This window comes from Cervus elaphus, chromosome 19 (genome assembly GCF_910594005.1).
Source record: "Cervus elaphus chromosome 19, mCerEla1.1, whole genome shotgun sequence".
NCBI classification, from domain to species: Eukaryota; Metazoa; Chordata; class Mammalia; order Artiodactyla; family Cervidae; genus Cervus; species Cervus elaphus.
In genome coordinates this window covers 24,399,647-24,424,377 of record NC_057833.1, presented here as the reverse complement: position 1 = coordinate 24,424,377, position 24,731 = coordinate 24,399,647, and the positions used below count along the sequence as shown (strand labels likewise).

The 24,731-nt window shown below is 37.4% G+C and overlaps 1 protein-coding gene and 1 non-coding gene across 6 annotated transcripts in view; one reads left to right on the top strand and one right to left on the bottom strand.

Moving 5' to 3' along the window:
- The window catches only part of PLD1 (phospholipase D1), a 225,217-nt gene that overhangs the window by 140,199 nt on the left and 60,287 nt on the right, over nt 1-24,731 (top strand). For all 5 annotated transcript variants that reach the window (XM_043875453.1, XM_043875456.1, XM_043875454.1 and 2 more), the window contains 3 exons: nt 4,482-4,610; nt 5,371-5,489; nt 7,217-7,330. In XM_043875453.1, coding sequence (XP_043731388.1) covers nt 4,482-4,610; nt 5,371-5,489; nt 7,217-7,330 — 362 coding nt within the window. The remainder of the gene's footprint in view (nt 1-4,481; nt 4,611-5,370; nt 5,490-7,216; nt 7,331-24,731) is intronic.
- Nucleotides 2,830-2,936, bottom strand: LOC122676312. The gene has a single exon (XR_006335571.1). It is a non-coding gene; the product is annotated as a U6 spliceosomal RNA (small nuclear RNA).

Here is a 24,731-nt window from a genome sequence, read left to right as displayed (position 1 = left end):
GAAGAGCATATATGGGGAGACATTTTATTGGTTTAGCATATAGCTAGTCCTCGATGCTTATGTGGATTCAGGGAGAGCTCACAGTGACTCCTGTGCTCCATAGAGCGGCATAGCCCTGAGACAGGGCACTGGGAAGTCCAGAGAGCCAGGTCAGGGATGAATGCAGGGGCAGACTTTACAGATAAGGGTTACAAATAGGTCCAGATATTGCTTTGTAATTCCAGCATGTGGCTTTGCTGTGTTAGGACTGAAGTTAAGATGGAGCAGTGAGGGGACTGAATGTTAGTATTGCTGACAACAGGATTGAAGGCAAGTAGAAAAGAAGATGCAAGCTGGGTGCAGAATATATTAAGTAATTCTGGCTGATAGCAGACTGAGGGGGTGATTCCCACACGCTGTGTTTGGGGACAGCAATATGGTTGTTTTTAGGTGTTGATGGAAATCCTCTCTTTAATAAACTGGATACACATCCAGTGCAGTGTTTGTTTGTTTGTTTTTTTAAGTGAGAGAAAGAGAGGAAAAAAGTAAACACCCTAAATATCCAAGAGAGGATGGAGGATGGTTCTAGAACCTAATGAGCAATCCATACCCTTGATGGAATTGCACAATCATTAAAAATTGTAAGTGGGAATACAAAACTAAATGTGTATGACTCATTTGTTCATTAAATAAGTACTTACTAAACTCCTGTAATATGTCAATCATTGTTCTGGGTACTAGGGATGGGACGAACAACACAAATGAAATTCAGTTATCTAGTTGGAAAGTGAGGATGGGAATTGTATATAGAAATAGACCATCAAACACAGCGTGTCAAGTGGTATGAATTATCAGGCAGAATGATAGAGTAGAAAAAGGAAGTCATCAGTTGGTCTTGAGCAAAGGCCAGACAAGATCTGATGAACATTTTTTACAAGCTTATTCTTCAGAGCAGACAAGGGTGGCAGATCGTGGACATGGGATGTGGGGGACCAAGAGCACTCTTTCCATTAACTATGTTAAGTTACCGATTTAGCTTTTTAATATGAAAAAAAAGTTCACTTACTTAAAAAGCAAAGCCAAAGAATAGTTGAGTTCTTCTGGAGCAGTGCTTTACCAAGTCTGTTCCATAAATCCTGGTGTTTCTCGGGAAGCTTTGAGGATACTACTGGAGACCTGGGCCCCTCCTACCTTTATTGCTACCTGCTTCAACCAGAAAAATCCCACTTGCATCGTTTTATATATCGGACTGCCATGTGAATTTGTTTTGGGGGAAAAAAACTAAGGTTCTACTATTAATGGAGAAGGAAGTTTAAAGATCACAGCTCTACAATTTAAATCATGTAATGAATTAAACTTTATTGTCTTAATTCTGGGACTAGAAACCCAAATTAAGCATAGAGTGACTCTTCATCATAAGTTTGAAACTGAATGTTTGCTTGAGTTAATAACTTCCTTTCCTGAAAATATGACCTGGGTTAGCTTCTCTGCAATGTATCACTTGAATGCAAAAGGCCGCTCTGAATGGGGCTCTGAGTGAACCTTACTGGTGATGTGTGGAAATCCGTAGTGTGCACACATCATTGCATGTTTTTAAGTAGAAAAAAGTGGAGTAAAATCAGCTCATCTTAAATGTGATTAGTAACTATGATAGATGTCTATAGTATATATTTTAATCCAAAATCAGTCTGCCATCCTCAAAATTTTTTTCCCTCTCAAAATTATGTTGCAAGAGGGAGAATTTCAAACACATTGTTTGCTTGATACAGTCATTTTAAAAGGGTTAAATTTTATTCTTTTTGTATGAGTAATTGTTTGCTGATGATTTCCTGTTAAGCATGATTTAATAGATGGCTAATGGGGAAGATAATTCTTGTCATTTAGTTGAGGCAAGTGTTTCAAACTCAGATATTTAATCATAAGGGAGAATGAATGGCAAGTCAAGTCATTTCTCAGCTCCATTCTCAGGATGCAGTGGTACATTGTATAACACTTATTTTTGCTCTCAAAGAGCTTATTATCTATTAAATAGTAGATAAGTGTTGGGATTAAATATTTTTCTAACTTAGTGCCTTAGTGATTCAGCAGGGGGAAATATCCTACTGGCAAGATTTGGTTCTGCTTAGCCTTAATGTTTCATTGGTTCTGAGGAGGACCCTGATTAATTTGCACTGGTTTAGGCCATGACCAAAAGCAAATTTGAATTATGAGCAGACTGAATTCAATTAGCAGCAATCTGAATTCAATTCAAGATCATTTTCTGAAACTAAGAATTTGCTTTGTTTTTCTTATCAAAACAGATTATTAGATGAAAGTTAATTTTTAAACAAGTATATGTGTATATATGTAAAAATTTAGCCCAAAGTCTCTCAACTGATGAAAACAAATTTTATCTATATTTTTTAATTTTACTTTGGAATTGACCTGCTATTTGTCTTCTCTTTATTCCCTTTTTATAGTTTTTCTTTTTTTTTTTAATAAAGTGCCATGCTTACTATAAAGAGCCTATAGGTGAGCAAATAGATCTACCAGTACTTTGGCCTTTCAGTTTCAGAGAAAAGGAAAATAAATCACTAGGAGAAATGAATAGAATTCTAATTTTTAATATTATATAGTTTTGTTCATTGTTAGTAGTTTGAGGCATTTTTCTTTTTTTTTTTTTTAATTTATTTATTTATTTTTTCAGTGGGTTTTGTCATACATTGACATGAATCAGCAATAGATTTACACGTATTCCCCATCCCGATCCCCCCTCCCCCCTCCCTCTCCACCCGATTCCTCTGGGTCTTCCCAGTGCACCAGGTTCGAGCACTTGTCTCATGCATCCCACCTGGGCTGGTGACCTGTTTCAAAAATATGGAACGCTTCACGAATTTGCATGTCATCCTTGCGCAGGGGCCATGCTAATCTTCTCTGTATCGTTCCAATTTTAGTATATGTGCTGCCGAAGCGAGCACGGCATTTTTCTTTTACAGAAAATGTCAATAACTTTGGAGGTTAATTATTCAGTTTGAGATAGAATACTAGCAGAGTGCATAGTGATTGTTTAAAATTTTTCACTCTGCATTTTATTTATTGATTGCCTACTGAATGCCAGGAGCTATACCAGGCACCGAGGGGATGCACTCCCCACCCCTGAGTTTATAGATGAGTGAGTGGTGGACGATGAGGGACAGATGGGTCACAGAGTCAGGGGCCCTGGGGTGCGCAACTATGAGTGGTTCCACAGCCTCTCCCTGCTGGGATACGGGGAGTGGCTCTAGGACAGGTGACAGCTAATGTGGCTCTTGAAGGATGAGGAGGAGGTCAGACCAAGAGGGTGGGAAGAACATTCCAGGCTGAAGGAATCATGTGCTGGCTGCATGACAGACAAGGTCTGTCACAATCAGTGAGAACAGTGGTGTGTCTGGGGCCTGGGTTGTGTGGGGAAAATGAGGATGAGAAAGAGAGATTGGCAGCAGTTTAAGAAGAGCTATCTCTGCACATTAAACCCTGAGGATTTGACCCCCTGTAGGCAGGTCATCCTAGAAGGCTTTTAAATAAGGAATCTGCATTTTTGGAAGGACACATCTGGGGCAGCATGATGGTAGGGGGACCAGTCCGGTATTCACTCTGGCTTCTGTATGTGGTACCATTTATTCTTTCAACAAACGTTTTGCATCCAGTGTCTGATGGTTAAGTGTCTCTTTTGTGCCAAGCGCTGCATTTTGTGATTTGTAGTTCTGCTAGTTTCCCTGCTTAGCTGTCTTTGTGATCAGCATATCCCATAAATGTACAAACTATTTAAGTCAACATATTTACCCTTAAGTAAAATGGTCCTGACACAGCTCTTTGTGAAATACTGCAGTAGATGTTGCTTTTGCACCCATGTGATTGTAAGCTTCTTCTATTGTTATGATATTTTATGGATGTCATTTATAGTTATAGAAATATAGAATGTTAGAGCCCAAAAGATCTTAGATGATAGCTGAGCCAAATTCTTCCTTTTGTACATAAAGGATTTCTGACCCAAAAGGGTGAAGCTCAGTGTCACTTAACTAGTCAATTCCAGGGCTAGAACACCACTGTCTGCAAATTTGAGGTTCTTGCATTTTGAAATGCAAGAGACAAGAATTACACATTAGATTGTGCACCATATTGGTTGAGCAAAAAGAAGAACATGACTTCGTTATGGCCTCGGCATCTCATGTTCCTCCAGCAGACCTGGCTTTACTGCTGTCTCCCAGCAAGTTAACCCTGTGATCCATTCTGCCAGTGATCTGGTAGATGATGAGAATAAAAATATTAAATTTCATTGTCAAATGATGAACCTGGTTACCGCCCCAACTACTCAGCCCACAGCCAGCCCACAGCCTCAGATGGAACGAACCCATGCCGCCCTTGTTATGAGGCTTAAGAAGAAAAGTTAGGAAGTGTTTAGGTGTTAATAAATGAGAGGTGAGTCTCCCTCTCTGGGGCCCGCCTGAATCACAGCCTTTGAGTGAGTCTTGTTGCATTTACAGACACAGCTTCCCTCCAAAGTGTACAGACACGTGTGGGAGAGCTACATGGGGAAACCAGATTCTGGCATGGAAAAGACTACTGCAATTTCGTCTTCAAAGACTGGGTTCAACTCGATAAACCTTTTGCTGGTGAGTACCATGGTAGTGGGTGGCTGCGCATATTTTGTCTTTTCCTTGTTAGTATTTCAACAAGCATGCATGTGCATGATCTAATATCTTGTTTTGTTTTATTTTGTTTTGAACATTTGGTGAAACATTGGAGACCATGATTTAGTCATATACTTAAGGGTTTTTCCTTGTGAGTATAGTAAGAAAAGAAAATGAAATATAGCCTACTTGTTTGAAATCACCAGGTTGCATATAGGCATATTTTAGGCATCATAATCTGTAATTCTCCAGGAGATGTTTCCCTTCCTTTGATGATCTCCTTTTTTCTGCTTATCATCTTCATCTTCCAACATTAAAATAACACATTTCAGATTATCTAAGTGCTTGCACACTGAACAGGAACTAGAAATGGCAGCCCACATGTAGCTTGACATTATTTCAACAGAGTAGAAGAGAAAAATGTAATATCACGTTTACATCGTCAGATAATTTGTACCAACTCACATCTGCCTTGCTCAGTGATTATCTAATAGTGGAATGGAAACTTCATATTGGGAGAGTGCATAGGGATTATGTTCCTCAATGTGAGACCTATGCTTCCCTTGGCTATGAAGGTATTATTCTATCCAAGTCAAGAAATATACATATGGTTGACATCACCATGTTTGTTTTTTTGTTAATTTTTTTATGTGTCATAGTTGGGGTCAGAGCTGGGGTCAGATGGCTTGTGCTTTGTGGGCACAGAAGTTAGTGTGGCTCCTTGCCTGGTGCACCTGGGCAGATTTCATTGACAGGCACTCCACCCCCCGGATGCCATGGCATGACATAGCCTCTGCAGTCCACGGGAAGGCAGCTCGCGACGTGGCCCGTCACTTCATCCAGCGCTGGAACTTCACGAAGGTACGTGGGTGGTTTTAGCATCATTCAGACAGGCCGGGAGGAGGAGGCGTGGAGGGGCTGGCGGGGCCACAGCTGTGCCATTTACCCACTGTTGAGTGGCCGGTTCTCAGAGCACCTGGGACTCTGGGCAACGGAGAAAAAAAAAGTTCCTGAACTTTTCCTCCACAAATAATTCAGAGGGCAGAGGGATGGTGCTAACGTCACAGACTCTGGTTTAACCATTAACCTGGGACTCCCAGTTCAAGCATCTTGCCTGGGTTGATAGTCACGTGGAGGGCTGCTGAGCTGCTGTAGCGGGGATGGGACCCTTGTTCATGTGAGAGCTGCAGCTTTCAAGCCCTTGCAATCCTGGCACTGCCCGGGATCCGTGTTGGCACAGGCTTCTGAGAGGCAGTTCTGAGCAAAGTGAGCAATGTGAGAAGATGGAGCTACTTCTCTTTCCTCCAGATTTTGTCTTGTTTCACAAGATGCCTTCATTGCTTATAAGAATCTGACCTAATACTCATAAGTTAAGTGCCTATTGTCTTGTTATTATTAAGATTCCCTTTTATTTATTTTAAATGGTGATGAGGCATTTCTTCCCTATAGTTTGGAGATAATTTGGGAAAAAATTTAGTTTTGTTAACTTAGAGTGTCACCTTATTTTCCACTTAATTTACATTATAAATAGTTAGTGGGAGCTCTTAGAAATAGTGGAAATATTTTTAACAAGAATTTAGAGGTGAATGCAGGAATAAATAAAGGGATATTATTTTTAACCTATTGGACTGGCAAAGTTAAATAAACTGCAGAAACCAACAATTGGGTTCAGGATCTTTGATGCTCTTATACCCTACTCCTGGGAGGATAAACTGGTATAATTGCAAAAAAGTTTTAAAAGTATGTAACCTTTGACTCAGAAAATCAATTTCAGGTATTTAAGCTAAAGAAGTTATTCAGTAAGTAATTTATTTTGACATTATATCTAATAATTCATATAAAATGAGAAATAACTGAAATCTTCATTAATAGAACTTTATTAAACAAATTATGATTGTTCCATGACATTTTACTGTGAAGTTGTTTTAAAAATAACCTATAGTATTTATTGCTGTTACGAGATATCAATAGCATAGTAAAAAATCAGTTTATAAAATAATCCCATTTTGCAATTGTATACTTCTACAGCTCTAGGTTATATTTAACTTTTCTTTAAAAATACGAAGCAATAGCTCAATTGGTAAAGAATCTGCCTGCAATGCAGGAGACACTGGTTTGATTCCTGGATCAGGAAGATCCCCTGGAGAAGGGATAGGCTACCCAGGCCAGTATTCTTGGGCTTGCCTATTGGCTCAGCTGGTAAAGAATCTGCCTGTAATGTGGGGGACCTGGGTTCTATCCTTGGGTTGGGAAGATCCCCTGGAGAAGGGAACAGCTACCCACTCCAGTATTCTGGCCTGGAGAATTCCATGGACTGTATAGTCCATGGGGTCGCAATGAGTCGGACTTTGACTTTCACTTTCAATGCTCACTCCAAAAGGTAAAAGAAGGAACAAAGGGGTTTTCTGCCTCTGGGAAACAGAAAACATAAATAAATAATCTGTCATCTCTTCAGCTAGAAACACCCACTGTTAATATTTATTTTTCTTTTTCAAATGAACCTGTATATCTTTTAGAATCACAAAGTAGGGAAGACCAGAATTATTTTTTCATTTGAATCTTTTTTACCTTGTTTCTCTTTATTTTAGATTATGAAACCAAAATATCGGTCCCTTTCTTATCCTTTTCTGCTTCCAAAATCTCAAACAACAGCCCACGAGTTGAAATACCAAGTGCCTGGGTCTGTCCATGCTAATGTACAGGTAAGTTTGGTTTTTGTTTTTCATGAAATGCTACTGGGTACAGTTATTCATATGGACTAAATGCCTATTGGCTTCAAGCTTTTTAAAGCAGACAACTCCAGAACAAATCTGAATAGACCTTTTAAAATTTCGTATTATATTTTCAATTTTAAATGTATTCAATTTATCTTTTTTTTTCAATTTATCCTCTTTTTAAAACTCTTATATAAATGTAATAAATACATGTCTTTAGAAAAAGCCAGTCAAGGAGTGGCTTGTCTTTTAAGTCCTTCTGAATTGACTCTAGCAACATGATACCTCGTAACCCTGGGACCGATACTAGTGAAGTACCAGGAATTTGGTTGAAACTTAGCATCTTGGAAGCTATAGTTCAACCTAATTTTAGTTCCTTAATTAACCAAATACCTTTTAGAGGCACTTTTAAAAGGATGAGAAGTTTGCTTATTAGAGGCGCAAACTTCGACCACATAGAGTCCAACGTTCTCAAATTACAAATAAGAAAATTAGGACCCCGTGAAACTTTGAGACTTGCTCAGGGTCATTGAAGGTTATCAGTAGAGCTGGAGCTTGAAATCCTAGTCCTGTCCATTGTTACCCAATCTGCTCCCTGGACCAACTCCAGCTCAAATATCTTGAGATCACACAGGGACAGATCTAGGGTTGGCCACCTTGGCATTGCCTTTTGTTCAAAGTCATCACTATCTGCCTCAAAATTATTGTTTAAGTACAGAACAGATTGGTGTTTGCCAGAGGCAAAGGGTGGAGTGGGAGGGGTTGAGAAGTGGGTGACAGTGGTCAGAAGTACAGACTTCCAGTTTTACGCTTAATTAAAAGTCCTCGGGATGTACTGTACAACGTGGTGTCTGTCGTTAACAACACTGTATTGTCTGACAGTTGCTAAGGGAGTACAGGGCTTCCCTGGTGGCTCAGACAATAAAGAATCCGCCTGCAATGCAGGAGCTGCTGCTGCTGCTGCTTAATCGCTTCAGTTGTGTCTGACTTTGCAACCCCATGGACGATAGCCTGCCAGGCCTCTCTGTCCATGGGATCCTCTAGGCAAGAACACTGGAGTGGGTTGCCATGCCCTTCTCCAAGGGATCTTCCCAACCCAGAGTTCATACCTGGGTCTCCTGCATCGCAGGCAGATTCTTTACCGCCGAGCCACCAGGAAAGACCGCAGTGCAGGACCAGGTTCGATTCCTGGGTTGAGAAGATCCCCTGGAGAAGGGAATGGCAGCCCACTCCAATATTCTTGCCTGGAGAATTCCATGGACAGAGGAGCCTGGTGCGCTACAGTCCATGGCGTTACAATGAGTGAGACACAGCTGAGGGACTAACACTCTCACTTTTCACTTTCCATGGAATACAGCTTAAAAGTTCTTATCGCAAGAAAAAAATTTTGTAAATATGTGAAGTTGTGGATGTTAACTAACTTGTGCTAATCATTTCACAATAAATACACACACCAAATTTTTTAAAACTATTGTTTAAATAAAGATCCAGTAGTCTGCTGCTAACATTACTATTATGGATTTTTATAATTTGGACATGGATTCTAACACCTAAACAAAATAAATGAAATGTCTGGGTTAGTTACTTTGTACTGTGCGCAAGTAGAGGTGTGTGTATATAAGAAATAAAAAGACATTTCAAACCATAGATCAAATAATAGAACAATCAAGGAGATAAACTACTTAAGAGAATTATCTACAGCAAATAGTCAGTCATCCCAGGCTAAACGAGAAAGCTAATTTAAACTTAGAAGCACAGATAGATTTGCACTCATATGTAAATTAATGAATATTTTATGAATGTATTTAATATTATTCTACTTAGAGGGAAAAAAGTTACCTATAAGATAAAATAGAAGCCTTGATATTAAGAAAACAAGAGAGTTTAATTTAATATTTGAGATGGCATTAAAATTGGCTCAGTGATCAACTTACCAAAGTTAGCAGATACTAATTAAGCAGCTGTTGAAAAGATATTACTGGGCATTATGTATTTTTATGATTAGCAGAAGATGTTATATCCTAGTGTTTGCATATACATATGTCTTCTGATGCCTTTGGTACAAGCCCTATTTTACATATTGTCATCCTGCTGCCCTGATGAGACAGACAGATGATCTGCATGTCCATCCTACCAAGTGCCTGCCGTGGTTCACCTTCTCTGTATCATGGGATGTTGTGGTAGAAATGGAGCTAGATCAGTGACCTCTTCTTATATACTCATATGTTCATCCCTGAGTGCCCAGGCAGCCTGGAGTTTACCAAGGCTGACTCATTAATCACTGACTCATTAATTCATTTACTCAGTCAGTCTATGCCTTTCAAGCGCCATCTTTTTGCACAGCCAGATCATCAGTGCACACCTGGATACCGAGGAAGCAGACAAAAGGAGTTCTCTGCCTCCTTTTGGAAAAGAGTTGGCCGGGAGAGAGAAAGTGCTAACGTTAAAAAACTGAGTTAACAAGGCGAGTTGTGGTTTAGGACAAATCCAAGTCGAGAATGCAGACCAGTGTGCCGTGAGCAGTTGGTGAATGGGAGGGACAGAGCTGGGTACCCCCTCTAAAGAATAAGAGTGGGTACCCCCCACTACAGCAAACCATTTGCTCTTGAAGAGGTAGTAAATAAGGTTCAGAGAGCACATGGCCAGATTGGGGGTGCCCTGAAGTGCTGGTCTTGTTCATTTCAACCTGATCCTGGAGGAATTAGTGAATTGTGGGCTTTTTTTGGTCATCTGAGAGGAAACATGATATATGAATGTTTTATGAAGGCAGAGAATGAGATGGTTGGATGGCATCACCGACTCTATGGACATGAATTTGAGTAAGCTCCAGGAGTTGGCGATGGACAGGGAAGTCTGGCGTGCTGCAGTCCACAGGGTTGCAAAGAGTCGGACACAACTGAGTGACTGAACTGAGCTGAACCTAGATCAGAGTTTCCCAAATTGGGTTTTGCCTGTAAAATGCTAGTAGCTATTCCACAAAAAAAGGTTTCCATGGACAGATAAGTTTTTGCAGATTTTTAAAACAGGACTTCTCAGTGCCTTTGTGATGCTGGTGTGTATATCATGGAATCACTAAGACTAAATATACTATGTGCATTTCCCAAGCTTAACTGATGTAGGGTCTCTCATTTTGTGACATGTCTATTTCAACTTTTCCAAACAAACACACTTTGAGACCTAAAATTTATACATGTGAAAACGTACAGTACTAGAAAGAGAATGAAAACAAGGAGACAAGTAAAGAGATTGCTATAATAAATCCTAGAATACACTAATTTTGTATTTATAAACTGGTAGTCCTTTTCTTAAAGAAGATTCCTCCATCGTTTAAAAGCTTGAGACCTCACAAAACATCCACTGGTTGCCAGTAGATGTTTTCGGAACTGCCAAAATAACTCCAGTTGTGAAAACAGTGGGTATGGCCAGACAAGTGTGTCTTTTTGAAGACAGGAAAATCTGAGAGGACCAGATGCTGAGGGAAAGGAAGGAAATTATACTGCTCCTTTTCTCCTTTTCTGTAAAGTTCTGACCACAGCACTGTTTCACTTCACATTACTTACCGGCTGTAAACATTATTCGACTTGTTCTAGACATTGTTGTCAAGTTATGAACGTCTAGTGTGCTTAGAGGTTGAAGACAATAGCCTAGTCCAAACCTTGGTTTTCCAGAGAATCCAGAAGATAGCAGGGAGTTAGGACCTGGCTATGTAGGAGGCTACTTAATTTTTAAAGAATCTGTTGTGGTATTTTCAAACCTTTCTCTCTCTCAGCTACCATGTGGCAATAGACAAATGACTATTTGAGAAATTTAATAAAATTCTTCCTTAGGTTTATTCTTTTTAACATTGATTTTAACATAGTTTTTTTTTTTTAACATAGTTTCTTGTTCATAATGTAATTTAGAGACCACAAGCTTACATAACTGAAAAGAAGTGATGTAATATAGCAAGGGGAAAGGGCAGATTCTAGAGTCAGACTGTATTCAAGTATCTGTTTCACTACATATGAGCTGTATAACCTTGGGACAATTATTTCTTCTCTCTGAATGCATTTCCTTCATCTTTAAAACAGAAATCGAATAGTACCTGTTTCATAGGGTTGTGGTGATAGTTAAAGAAATTAATCCATGCAAGTCACCTAGAAGAATATACTTGTTTGAATTATGTCAGTATTAGCTACAACCTTCAGGCATTCCCTAGTGTTTTCAAGTTTGCAGTGAAGAAGTTGACATTTCTCTGGATGAGTCACAGTTTAGTTCTGGATACAAAAATCTTTATACTGTTCGTACTATATATGTTGAAATGGAGAAAAAGAATATTGGATACAATAAGGTAAAGAAATTCATGCTGCTCTTTCATCTGCAGAAGAGAACCCAGTTATTTGATTTTTTAACACAAAAATGTTAAGGCCAATCACCCTGAGGCACATACTACTGGTAATTCCAGCTGTTGCAGAAGACTGACACAGCCAGCCAAGGAGACTAGAGCTCCAGCAGGCAGAATGGAGACCTGCCCCCACCAGCATGAATTTCTGCTTCTAAAAAAAGTCCTGAGATCTGACTTCAGCTACTTCCACTGACACTTAAATAATCTCGGTTGTTTCCCCTCAGTGCTGTGTGTTCCCAAAGCTTGCCAAGAGCACCTGGACAAGACATAGCAGAAAAAAGGCATGGGGAGGCGGGTGGGAGGAAAGATGATTCTGAAACTGCTTATGCACAGAGTTTATAAAAGAACTTGTTTTCTCCCTAAAAAGAACAAAATAGGTTCCTGAATGCTATCATTGCCATTTACAATAAATGACCAAGACAGAAGACATCTGACCTGTCTATTAAGATAAAAGAAAGTGCTTGATGCCAAATTAGCATCAACGTGGAATCGATACATGGAATAATACCTTTTATTAAATTGGGCAGCTTATAGTAGAAGAGTCATTTCTTAGACAGTCATTGCCAAGAAGTCCTACAAAAGTGAGGGAAATAATCCACTGGAGCCATATCTTCAATCTCTCTACTAAAAGAAAAGAAAAAATATATGCAGGCAAATGTAAATGGCATTCCAGTTATATAACTGGAAGAATTTGCTCTTCCACTTGGGGAAAATGTCCAAATGACACTCCAAAGGATGTCAGTGTAGGAATCAATGTTTCAAAGAACAGCAAAATCTTTTGTACGCTGATAGAACAAAGTAGATACTAGGAAAGAGGGGAAAATAGCCACTTGACATTTCAAAGGAGGTTTCTTAACCTGGAAGCTGTTTTCCATTTACAGATCGGGTCCTTATATGGTAAGACTTCTGTGCATGTCGCTGTGGGTCTTGGCTGGCTGAAGCCACATGAACGGGGAATGTTTACCCTGTGCCCAGCATGGCACTGATGTGTGGATTATCTCATTTTATACTTACCAGTCTATAAATTGTGTTCTCTTTGACCCCTTATTTTTACATATGAGGAGACTTAAGGCTTTGAGAGGTTAAAATAATACAGTGAGTAATGGAGAGGATGAGACTGGATTTTTAGCAGTCTGATTCCAGAGCCCAAGGCCATAGCTGCTCAGCAGAGAGACTGTCTCCATTAAGCCCCAGGATGGTTGCAACCACCAAGGGCTCCAGCAAGGCAAAGCTGCATGGCATGCTTGCCTTTTGAGATCATCCTCTGTGGCTGCAGACCCAAATTCAGCTCCAATTCTCCTTTTGCTTCATTCTGGCTTCCAAGAGCTCTCAACTATATGTTTTTTCCTAGGACTTCTCTTCCCTTAAGTCTTGTTCTTCAAAAAGTATGTTCTCTTCCATCCCTTCACCCTCAAGTTTAACTTTTCACTATTGCTTAGGCCAAAGGATCATCCTATTGGAATAATGACATACTGTGATGTGTGTGTTGATGACACTTGACTATAGGTGAATGGTTCTTAGAAGGAGGAACTTGAAATAACCTGTGATCCAGTGGCTAGGACTCCATACTTTCACTGCAGAGGTCCCAGGTTCAGTTCCTGATCAGAGAACTAAGATCCCACAAGCTGCACAGCATGGCCAAAAAAAGAAAAAAGGAAGAATTTGGTAGTCTGAGGCAGATTCTTGAACACAGTCATTTTCTGCAGTTTCTTGCCTGCAGTGCTTCTCAACACAGACTGGAAGAATGAGGCTCAATAATCTGATCACTTCTTTTCTCTCCCTGACCCATGCCACTTGTGATCTGCAACATGGAAGCCAACTTCTGTATGAAAGACAAAAAAAAAAGTACTTTGTTCTGTGATTGACTTGGGAGCTCAGAGAAATAAAAAGGAATTAAGATATGTACTGGATTTTTAGGCAATAAAAGCATTACAGTAAGGGAACAGGAACTAGGGACAAATACAAAGAAAGTTTTGAAAGTTTTCCTTCCTTCAAGAAGAGATTTCTGCATTTTAATCCACATATTCAGCTTAGGCCCACTACATGTAAGGGGTTTAGAGCTTATGGATAAAGAGAAGGTTATCCTTTAAGTCAAAAAATAGGACATAGTACAAAGGAAAATGACTGGTTCTAGTTACAATCTTGAGGCTAAAGCACAGAATTAGAAATATGTCCTTTTAAAAAAAAGGGCATACGTGTACTTTAAAGTTGTGTATTCAAACTTGAGATTTGAAAAGCTTGGGTTAGATATGATTCTCAATTGTCAGGGAATGTTTGACGGGAGGATTCCTACATGCTGTCTCTCATGAGTCCTTTGTCCCTCTTCAAGCGGAACAGCACGCTATTCCCAGGGACTGAGATCATTGTGTGAGGCAGGCTTGGGTCTCCTTTACTAAACATTCTCTTTAGGACAAAACTGCTTAGTCTCGTTCCCCTTTCTTGAGATATGGATTGTGTCCTGACCTTGTGACTAACATTACCCCTTGTTCCCTTGGTAACGGTTGCTGTACGTTTGGTTTTCTGAACTCTATCATTCCCAAAAGAAGTTTCTTATACCACAGCCTATATATACTCATAGGAAAATCTTTAAAGCACCTTTGCTTCATCAGAGCTTAGGTCCCCAGGTCTTTTTTGTCTCTGTCTCTCTCTCTTTCTCTCTCTCTCTCTCTCTCTTTTTCTGGCTGACTCTCTGGAGCGTGGAGACCCGTCGTGCTCACTTTTCTGCCCGGGCTTCTAAGACCCCCTCGAGAGGGCGCCTGGTGCCTTTGTGAGCAATGCAAGTCCTGTGTCAAGGACTTTATTGGTCCTCTGCGTAAACCAAGGGATATCAGCCTCTTTCTCTCTTTCACTTTCTTATCGTCGACTCCGTACCACAAGGTTCTGGTCCATTAAAGGACCCCAACAAATGGTGCCTGAACAGGGACACTGGTATACGTGGCATATCGGGTGGAATGACTCAGGGACCTATTGAGGTCGGTAAGTACTAAGACATGGGTTAAATGGCTGGCCAGCCCCATTATTTTTCTACTTTACTTCACCATTTGTTTAAATTTCAGGGACTTCTGGTTTCACGCCAATGAATAGAGGCTTGCCTTCAAACAGTAGTTGAACATAATCCTTAGTTTCCTGATAAATGCAGTTTTGATTTAAATATTTGGCTCCAGGTCAAAGAAAATGTTAAATGAGCAGCCAAACAAGGAAAAAAATATTCCAATTGATCTCTAGCCCCTATGGGCTCTTATTAAAGCTGTAATTCTGTCATTTCAAGGTACATTCTAGCCCTTCCAATATTCAGCAACAGACAGAACACTTATTACATAAATATAAATTAAATGATTAAACTTTACAAAAGGCCCAATTAAAACAATACAAAATATCTCAAAATTTTCTTACTACCCCTGCCCCGGCTGCTCCAAATGCTTCTCCTCCGCCAACAGTCGCAACTCCAAAAGTCTCTCATTTGTTAGAACCTAATGAAAAATTATGCTAATTTTTAAACTAGATTAGAAGCTGCTATTTCCCGTACTGTAATTGGAGAAGAAACCAAAAAATAGCTAGAGAAATTACTTGCTTATGAGAATGCAAATCAGAAATGTCAAAGAGCTATAGCTGCAATTTGTGAGACTAGGATTATTATTGATTATTTAAAAGCTTATCACAATCTAGGATCAGAAACTCAAAAGATGCAAATGCTGATTGAGGCAATGGCTACTACCTTTAAAAAGAAAAATAAAGGATGCTTTAATTGTAGAGATAAAAATCATTTAAAAAGGGACTGCCCTAAGAAGGCTAATAAAATACCAAAAATTTGCCCTCACTGCCATAGAGGAATGCACTGGGCCAAAAGTTGTAAATTTAAATTTAATATTGATAGAAAACCTATTCCGGGAAACTCCAAACAGGGGACCCCCCCCAGGTCCCCTACAACAAAAACCAGGGGCAAATTCTATCTTTTCCCTCAAACACTCAACATCTGGCAGTGCTGCTGTCGATATACCAGCCCTAAATGATTTTTTCCTTTACCCTCAAGCAGTCCCTACCAGAGTGCCTACCGGACTTTTTAGACCCCTGCCCCCACAAACTTTTGGTCTTTTGCTTGGCCGATCTAGTCTGACTTCTAAAAGAATTACTGTTCACCCTGAAATAATTGATTCAGATTATAAAAGAAATTCAAATTCTGATGTCATCTCAGATTCTATGGCAATTCAAAAAGGGAGACAAAATTGCTCAATTACTACTTTTACCTTACATTTCTATTAATTCCTCTAATAATGTACAGACAGATGGGTTTGGCAGTACAGATCAAAAACAATCTTTGTAAACATCATTAGTATCTGAGTATGCCCAACCAAATATAAATATCAAAATTAATGGTAAAAGATTTTCTGGTCTCCTCGACACTGGATCTGATATTACTATTATTTCCAAACATTTATGGCCCAAATCCTGGCCTGTACAAAAGGTCTCTTGCTAAATTGCAAGAATTTCTCAAACTAAAATACAAAAAGTTTATCAAAGTGTTCAAATATACTCATGTGAGGGACCAGAAGGCCAACCCGCAACATTAAAACCTTATGTAATAAATGTACCCTTTAATCTAATAAGAAGAGACTTACTTATGCAATGACAAACTCAGATATACATTCCACATTTTTCCTAGGGGCCACTGCTCATTTAACAAACAAAACAATTATTAAAATAACTGAGAAAAATTATGAGCCTATTTAGACAAAGCAATGGCCCCTTACAAAAAAAAATTACAAGCTACTAAAGAACTTATAAACACACAATTAAAATTAAAACATATTGAGGAATCTTGCTCTTTTTAAAACTCTCCTATTTTTGTTATAAAAAGAAAACATAACAAATGGTGTCTTTTAACAGAGTTTAAAAAAGTTAATTCTTTTATAAAACCTATGGGTGCATTACAACCAGAGATCCCATCACCTATTACTATTCCTCAAAATTGGCACATTATTATTACTGATTCACAAGATTGCTTTTTAAATATGCCTTTACACCCTTTAGACCGGGAGAGATTCACTTTCTCTCTCCCTTATCCTAATCATATCGGGCCTCATAAAAGATTTCAATAGACTATGTTACCTCAAGGTATGCTTAAAAGTCCTGCTACTGCTGCTGCTAAGTCACTTCGGTCGTGTCTTACTCTATGTGACCCCATGGATGTCAGCCCGCCAGGCTCCCCCGTCCCTGGGATTCTCCAGACAAGAGTACTGAAATAGGGTGCTATTGCCGTCTCCATAACAGTCCTAGTATTTGTCAAAATTTTGTAGCCAAGGCTTTACTTCCTATGTGACAACAATTCCCTCATACATATATCATTAATAATATACTATAGCTACAAAAAAGAAAAATGATATTTTTGACACTGAATGGCTATGATATTCTTTAGACTCCGGAGGAAACTGATGAAAATAAAATCTTTTTTAAAATTGCAAAACTGGTTCTTCTTGCACGTGCAGTTAGAAAAAGGTTAACTTGTTAAAATATTTTTTTTTTTTTTGAGCTCCAGTTCTGCCTGAAAAACAAAAATAGGCTTAAAAAAAACCCTTAAGTTAACTTTTATCATGTCCTTGAGATACACAGCCCACTCTATCTAAGACTCCAGCCATTAACAAATTGGTGGAGCTCAAAATAAATAAATAAAACAAAAGGATATTTTAAATTTCAAACAGAAAACTATGCCTATGTATCTAAAATTATCTATGTCTCAATGTATGTCTTTGTTTTTAGATAGTGTAGAGTTAATGAGCTCTATTTAAATTCAGCTTTACATGAACTAAAGGGTGTTCAATGTTGGGTATAATGTTTATTTAAATGTGAATGTGATTTAAATATAATTATTTGTTAATCTAGTTGAGACATGTCTTGAGTCATCAACATTATATAATACTTTTATTATGCCTTGGTTTAAGGTAAACTAAGTTTGTCAACAAAAAGGTGACTCTTTATATATATATATATATATATATATATATATACACAAATATATAGATGAGATAAAAACTTTTAGATAAGCTCTGTTAGAAATAATTGTATTTTTGATAAAATGATCTATTATCTATAATCTAGAGCCGTCTCTTGAGATTAGAGTGACTTAGGTTTCTAGAGTTGTGCTAAACTAAGTAGTAAAAGTTTGTTGAATGGCTGGGTCATTTCCAAATAAAGTAAAATTTTAAAGCATTAATTGCTAAACATTGGCTTACTCTTAAAAGGGGTTTTTCTTGCAAAAGAGCTGAAGAGATTTTGAGCTGTTAATGAATATAAATATATATTTATATAAAAATATATGTATAATATAATATGATTTGAGAAATATGTTCAATGGTCTATAAAATGCTAACATATAAGACATTTCATGTTGCTATAAAAAAGTAAAATATATGCTTTTAATAGAAAGATATAAAAAATGACAAATAAAATGATAAATACAAAAATATTTTTTTAATTGTTGAAACATTTATTATAAAATAAAGTGGTATTTACATAAGCTTTACTAGACTGGTTTTTCATTGTCGTTCTAGCTACAACAAATGTTCTTTCTCCAAATTAAACCAAATTGGAAACAAAAAAAAAATTCTGAAAAAACAATATTTAACAGAATTAACTTTGGTCAGCAGATACATTCAGACTGCAAATATATTAGAAAATACAGTTGAAATGCTTGGGTGGATCACAATGAAAACCACAAAGTATGATATGTTTATTTAAAATAAACATTACATTTGTTTATTGTGCTATCATACTTTGTTTTGGCCTTTTAACTTTTAAAGATATTTAGTGCTGAAATTTTAAAAAAGCTTATGACAAATGAAAAAAAACTTTATGACAAATTGATGTAACTCATTGTCCTAAACTTTCTTCCTTTTCCTTCTTACATGTCTCGATCAATACAAATTCTTCTTTTCTAGGGGCAACACCTCTCTAAGGTAAGACTACACAACATGTTATAACCCACCTATCAACTTACTTCACGATAATGAGAACACGTAATTCTATAAAAACAGACAATGACTCTGCCTATATTTCTAAGCAGTTCAAACAATTTTTACATTCATTCTCTATTAAACAGATTACAGACATTCCTTATAGTCCACAAACACAAGACATGATTAGACAAACACAGTACACACTGTAACTACAAATAAAAAATTAAATAAGAAAAAATACACAAAAACACTTTTGTCTTCCTTGTCCAGAACAAACTTTACTAGATTCTGGTGTAGTGTAGTCTTTAAGCCTATAACTATTGTTGGTGTGACTTTATTTCTGTTCCCAATGTATAAGATTCTTAAAACAGGGTGAAAACAACATAAAAAAAAAAAAAAAACACCATTTCCCGAATAGATTATTTGTTCCTAAGAATATCAGAAATGTGAAATGTTTGCCTTCTTTTCAGGTCTGTCTTAAAAGTGTAGTCATCCTCTTTAACACACTGAACAGTGAGATTCAACAGTTGCTAAGCTACATTTCTTTTTCAAAGACAAGGTCAAATATATTTGGATGTGAGCAACATTTCATTTGTCAAGTTGTTCTACATCACCTCTTCAATAATTTCACTTAAGAAAAAATATTTGAATGGTTACTCCTAATCCTTTGCCCCAAATAACACAAACCATAGCCAAATACCAGTCCCAAACAGATTTCTGAATGATTTTTTTCTTTTAGACTAAAATATTTCCTAAGAATATTTTCATCATTATCACTTTCCTCTCTTTTTATAACTATTGTTAATATAGCCTTATTTGTTTTAAAGTTTTTAAAGTTACCACAAAGAGATGTTTTGACAAAAACAAAAAACAAAAAAACAAACAAACAAAAAAAGAAGTTTTGAAACATTATAGGACACCTCCTTTCCTTTGCCCATTTGATATCAAGACAGGTTAACTAATCAATGGAAATCTAAAAAACTAATCTTACAGAAAAAAGATATGCTTCTATTTCTCCAGGTAGATCCAACGAGCTCACATGACTTCCTCTTCAGAAGATTCAACCTAAGAGAGCCCCCAACATTCAGACTAGAGATAAAACAACAAAAAAACCCCCCAAAAAAATTCCAATATAAGCCATGGCGACATTAAAAATTTCCAAAAAACGCCGCACTCGACGTCATCGACCTTATGATCTCCCTACTTGGGGACAGATAAAAACCCTTACTAATTAAACTGAAAACCTGATTTCTCAACAGGGAATGCCTCAAAATCCTAAAAATATTTTTCTTCGCTATGCTTGCTTTGCTTGCTTTTGCTTCCCCCTCTCAGGCTGACTTGATTGATCATACTTACTGGGCTTATATACCTAACCCCCCCTTTTTTATTGTAGGTTGTAAAATAGACAGATATAAAACCAATCATATCCACTAATGAGTCAACACATATGCCCCCTCCTTAAAACTTGGAGGGGCCCTCTCATCCTAAAAAAAAAACAAAAACTAATTAATATCATTCTAGGTTATGAAGTCCTTCCTTTATGTATGGGCCCAACAAAATTATGTATAAACGTTAGTCAACAAACTTGGGCTTTCGTTCTGCCTCCAAAAAAAGATTTTCGGACACTACTTAGATTATTTACTGCCCTTTCTTTGTCAGTAAACTATGTTTATACTACTGAAACTTTAGGGAAAAAATTAAGAAAAAAACAAAGAACAACATGCAAAGGGTTTACTAATAAAAACTTTAAATATATTCCTGTTCATTGAGACAAATGTCAGGCCAAACCAAGAAAATTAATGTTTATAGCTAATCATACAATTGTCAATTAGAGACCCCATAGTATGTGGTTATTAAACTGCTCAGATGATATTAACAATACTATGTATGATTATATTACTCAAGTAACATAGAAGGTTACTAATACTACAATAAAACATTACCGTGACAAAAGACTTCTTGGCTAGCTTGATGATAAAATGGCCCCCACCTCATCCTCGAATCATCCTTGATAAACAGATTGGGCCTAAACAATGAAACATCTAAAAACTTGCTACAAACACTGAAGAACTTGATACTTAGACCAGACATTCCACAGGGACCAATCATAGCTATAGCAATTATTTCTTTCACTATAATCAATCATATTTTATACAAGCCTATGTTCCACTTCCTTTTGTTGTAGCTATAAAAAATTTACAATTCAATAAGACTTTACGTTCTATAACTTGCATAAATTGTAAATTATATACTTGTCTTAACTCCTCTATTTCCTTAAAAAATGACTCCCTTTTGATTCTTCGATCTCGACATAATCTATGGTTACCAATAAATCTCCAATGGCCCTGAGAAAAAGGTCCCAAGGCTAGACTTGCTTCCCAGTTATTTACTAAATTGCTCTAATGATCTAAACGATTCATTAGATGGCTGATTTTTGACATTATAAGATTAATAACTATTTACACCATTGCTGTAATCACTAGCATTACTTTACAAACCTCAATTCAAACACATAATTTTATCCAAAATTGGACTAAAGATGCTCATACTATGTGGGCCACTCAGGCTCAAATAGATGAAAATATTCAAAAAAACAAAAACTGAAAACAGCCATCAAATGGGTTAGAGATCAATGAACAGATGTACAAAAACAGATGATGCTAAAATATGATTAAAATTCTACTCAATTTCATGTTACTCCTGTTCATTTCTATAATAGTGGCTACAACTAGAAACAAATCAAGTTTCATTTTTAAAAAACATATATGATAATGCCTTTCTAAATGTACAGTTATTACAAAAAAATATGTAAAACCTTTTCTAATAATCTGCCCTCTTCCACTAGTATGAGAACTTTAGCTAAACAATTGGCTGATCAGTTATCTGGGCTAGACCCACATAGATGGTTTCAAAGCCTTACTCATAACATTGGGTCTAAAACTATAATTTTGGTGATTGTCTTAACAATTATATTTGTTGTCTACTGTTACCTTCATGCAAAAATTGTCAAAACTGAATAAACTCTGATGGTCAAAACTCTTCTTACAAATATTATAAATAAATAAGGGGGAATTGTCAGGGAATGTTTGACGGGAGGATTCCTACGTGCTGTCTCTCATGAGTCCTTTGTCCCTCTTCAAGTGGAACAGCACGCTGCTCCCAGGGACTGAGGTCATTGTGTGAGGCAGGCTTGGGTCTCCTTTACTAAACATTCTCTTTAGGACAAAACTGCTTAGTCTCGTTCCCCTTTCTTGAGATATGGATTGTGTCCTGACCTTGTGACTAACATTACCCCTTGTTCCCTTGGTAACGGTTGCTGTACGTTTGGTTTTCTGAACTCTATCATTCCCAAAAGAAGTTTCTTATACCACAGCCTATATATACTCATAGGAAAATCTTTAAAGCACCTTTGCTTCATCAGAGCTTAGGTCCCCAGGTCTTTTTTGTCTCTGTCTCTCTCTCTTTCTCTCTCTCTCTTTTTCTGGCTGACTCTCTGGAGCGTGGAGACCCGTCGTGCTCACTTTTCTGCCCGGGCTTCTAAGACCCCCTCGAGAGGGCGCCTGGTGCCTTTGTGAGTGATGCAAGTCCTGTGTCAAGGACTTTATTGGTCCTCTGCGTAAACCAAGGGATATCAGCCTCTTTCTCTCTTTCACTTTCTTATCGTCGACTCCGTACCACAAGGTTCTGGTCCATTAAAGGACCCCAACACTCAATATACTTGGGGCAGTAAGATAAGCCACATTTCTGTGTATGTGAGGGGGAGTTTGAGGTTTGTCTCAGTTACATCGGTTTGAAACAAATGTTAAGACAAGTTGGTCAGGTCAGTTAAGAAAAGAAGTGAGTAAATCGTAAATTTAAAACAAAAGTAAGTCAATCAAAATGTCTTTGGCTTTCTGGCTAGATTTGTTTACAAATTTTCTAGATTATCAATCATTTAAAGCAGTTGAGTTGGTTTGTACATAACCGTAGGGCCCCTGGTTTAGTGGTAAAAGAGAAATTCATATTTTTAATTATCTTGTGGTGATAAACAGATTTTAGCTAATCAAAATCATAAAAAATGAGTAATAGTCTCAAGTAATTTTTTTCTGTATTACTTGAAGAATATGTTCAAGTTTAACCAAAAACGATGACTTTTTTTAAGTTAAATGAATTTTCATTTTGAGAAAATGATACAGATTTGGATTCAGACAATAAGACACAAGGTGCTAAACCTGCTTAGGGTGTAGGTAACCATCTACCTTGTATGGTTTTATAGGCATCAGGGGTGGGGCTTCCCTCTACTTTATTTATGCTCTCCCACAGGCTAATGACAAAATGGTCTTCTTTTGGCTTACAAATGTACTTATTATAAACATTTAACTGCTTCTAGAAAGGAAAACATTTACCATTATCCTTCACAGGAAAGATGGCAGATATGTGACCTTCGTGCTTTCCCTCCTGGCTGCCATTCGCCATTAACCCAGATTTCTTCCCCCATGTGTCTAGTTCCAAAAATCCACTTTTCAACATAGCTGTCCAGGAAGCCACTTGGAATCAATTAGACTCGACCTTTGAGTTGACCCTTGCTCGACACTCCTGATTTATATCTTATGTGAATAAGTTTATTAAATCTTTGAAGGAACATATTTTGAAACTGAGAAAGTAAAGAAAGTGTAAGGTGTTTGGATATGAGGGCAAGACTAGGACATTACCACCAAGGGCAGTATATAAACTTTGCTCATAACATTTTAGGATGGTGTGTGTGTGTGTGTTAGTCATTCAGTCGTGTCTGAGTCTGCGAGCCCATGGACTGTAGCCTGCCAGGTTCTTCCGTCCATGGGATTTCCCAGGCAAGAATACTGCCATGGATTGCCATTCCTTTCTCCAGGGGATCTTCCCAACCCAGGGATTGAACCCTGGTCTCCCGTATTGCAGGCAGATTCTTTACCATCTAAGCCACCAGGGAAGCCTTTAGAAAGGTAGATCTACCATATAGCAAATATCTTCTGTGTGCTGTGTAACAGTGCTTTGTGTTTGTCTTGCCATTTTTTTTTCTTTACAGCAGTTCTGTATGGGAGTTTGTGGGTGGGCAGGTGTGTATGTATGAGAGAAAGAGAAAAACAGAGACAGACAAAGCTATCTCAAGTGTTCAAAAGAAGAAATCAAGCCTCCATGATATTAAAATGACTTGTTCAAGGTGAAAGAGCTAGTAAGTTCAGAGCAATAGTGCAGGCCTCAAGTGTTCCTACCTTTCCAATACACGCTGCAGTTATACACATTGTTGACAAAGTAATGTAGAATTGTATCAGGATGTGTGGCCAAAGAATCTGCTCAAGATGACCTGCATTTTCAGAGCCATGCACCTTAGCAACAAAATTCAACATAAATTTGAATGGACAAAGAATTGAAACCTCTTTTTTTTAACCTTTGTTATTTATGCTGATGAACAGTAATGCAGTTCCCTGAAGATTATGTGAATCAAGATACTTTCCCAGTGTGTATTATATTTATCTAAGTTTTCCTTGTAAGTTTCCTTCTGAGATATTTGACTATTCTTGTTCATAGTTAAGTTTTCTAATTTCATTACACATACTCATCAGATAGCATTGAGTAAAATGCTTTTTGGGGAGCTATATTATAATAAATACTTCATAATGAATAAAGAAATAGCATTCTGAGAATGGCACAATCAGTTTTAGTATTAGATTTGGATTTCAGTAGTCTTATATCAGTATGTGCAATTTTTAAAGTTAGTGATTAAAGCAAGAATTTTGTTGGACCTTTTATTTGTAATAGACATAAAACTGATTTTGTATTGGATCATTTTATAAATTTCTAATAAGTATGGGCTATTTTATTTTTAATTTCAGCTGACCTCATGAGGAACAGTTTCAGTACTCATTTCAAATTAGGATTAATGAATATATTTTTATAGTGATTCTTCTATGATAACATTCTATTGCTTAAGGAAAGTCAGGTAATAAGTATTTATTGAGCACCTACTATGTGCCCAACGGTATACTGAAACACTGATTAGAATGCTGTAAAAAGTTACAACCAATGGATTCTTAGTGTT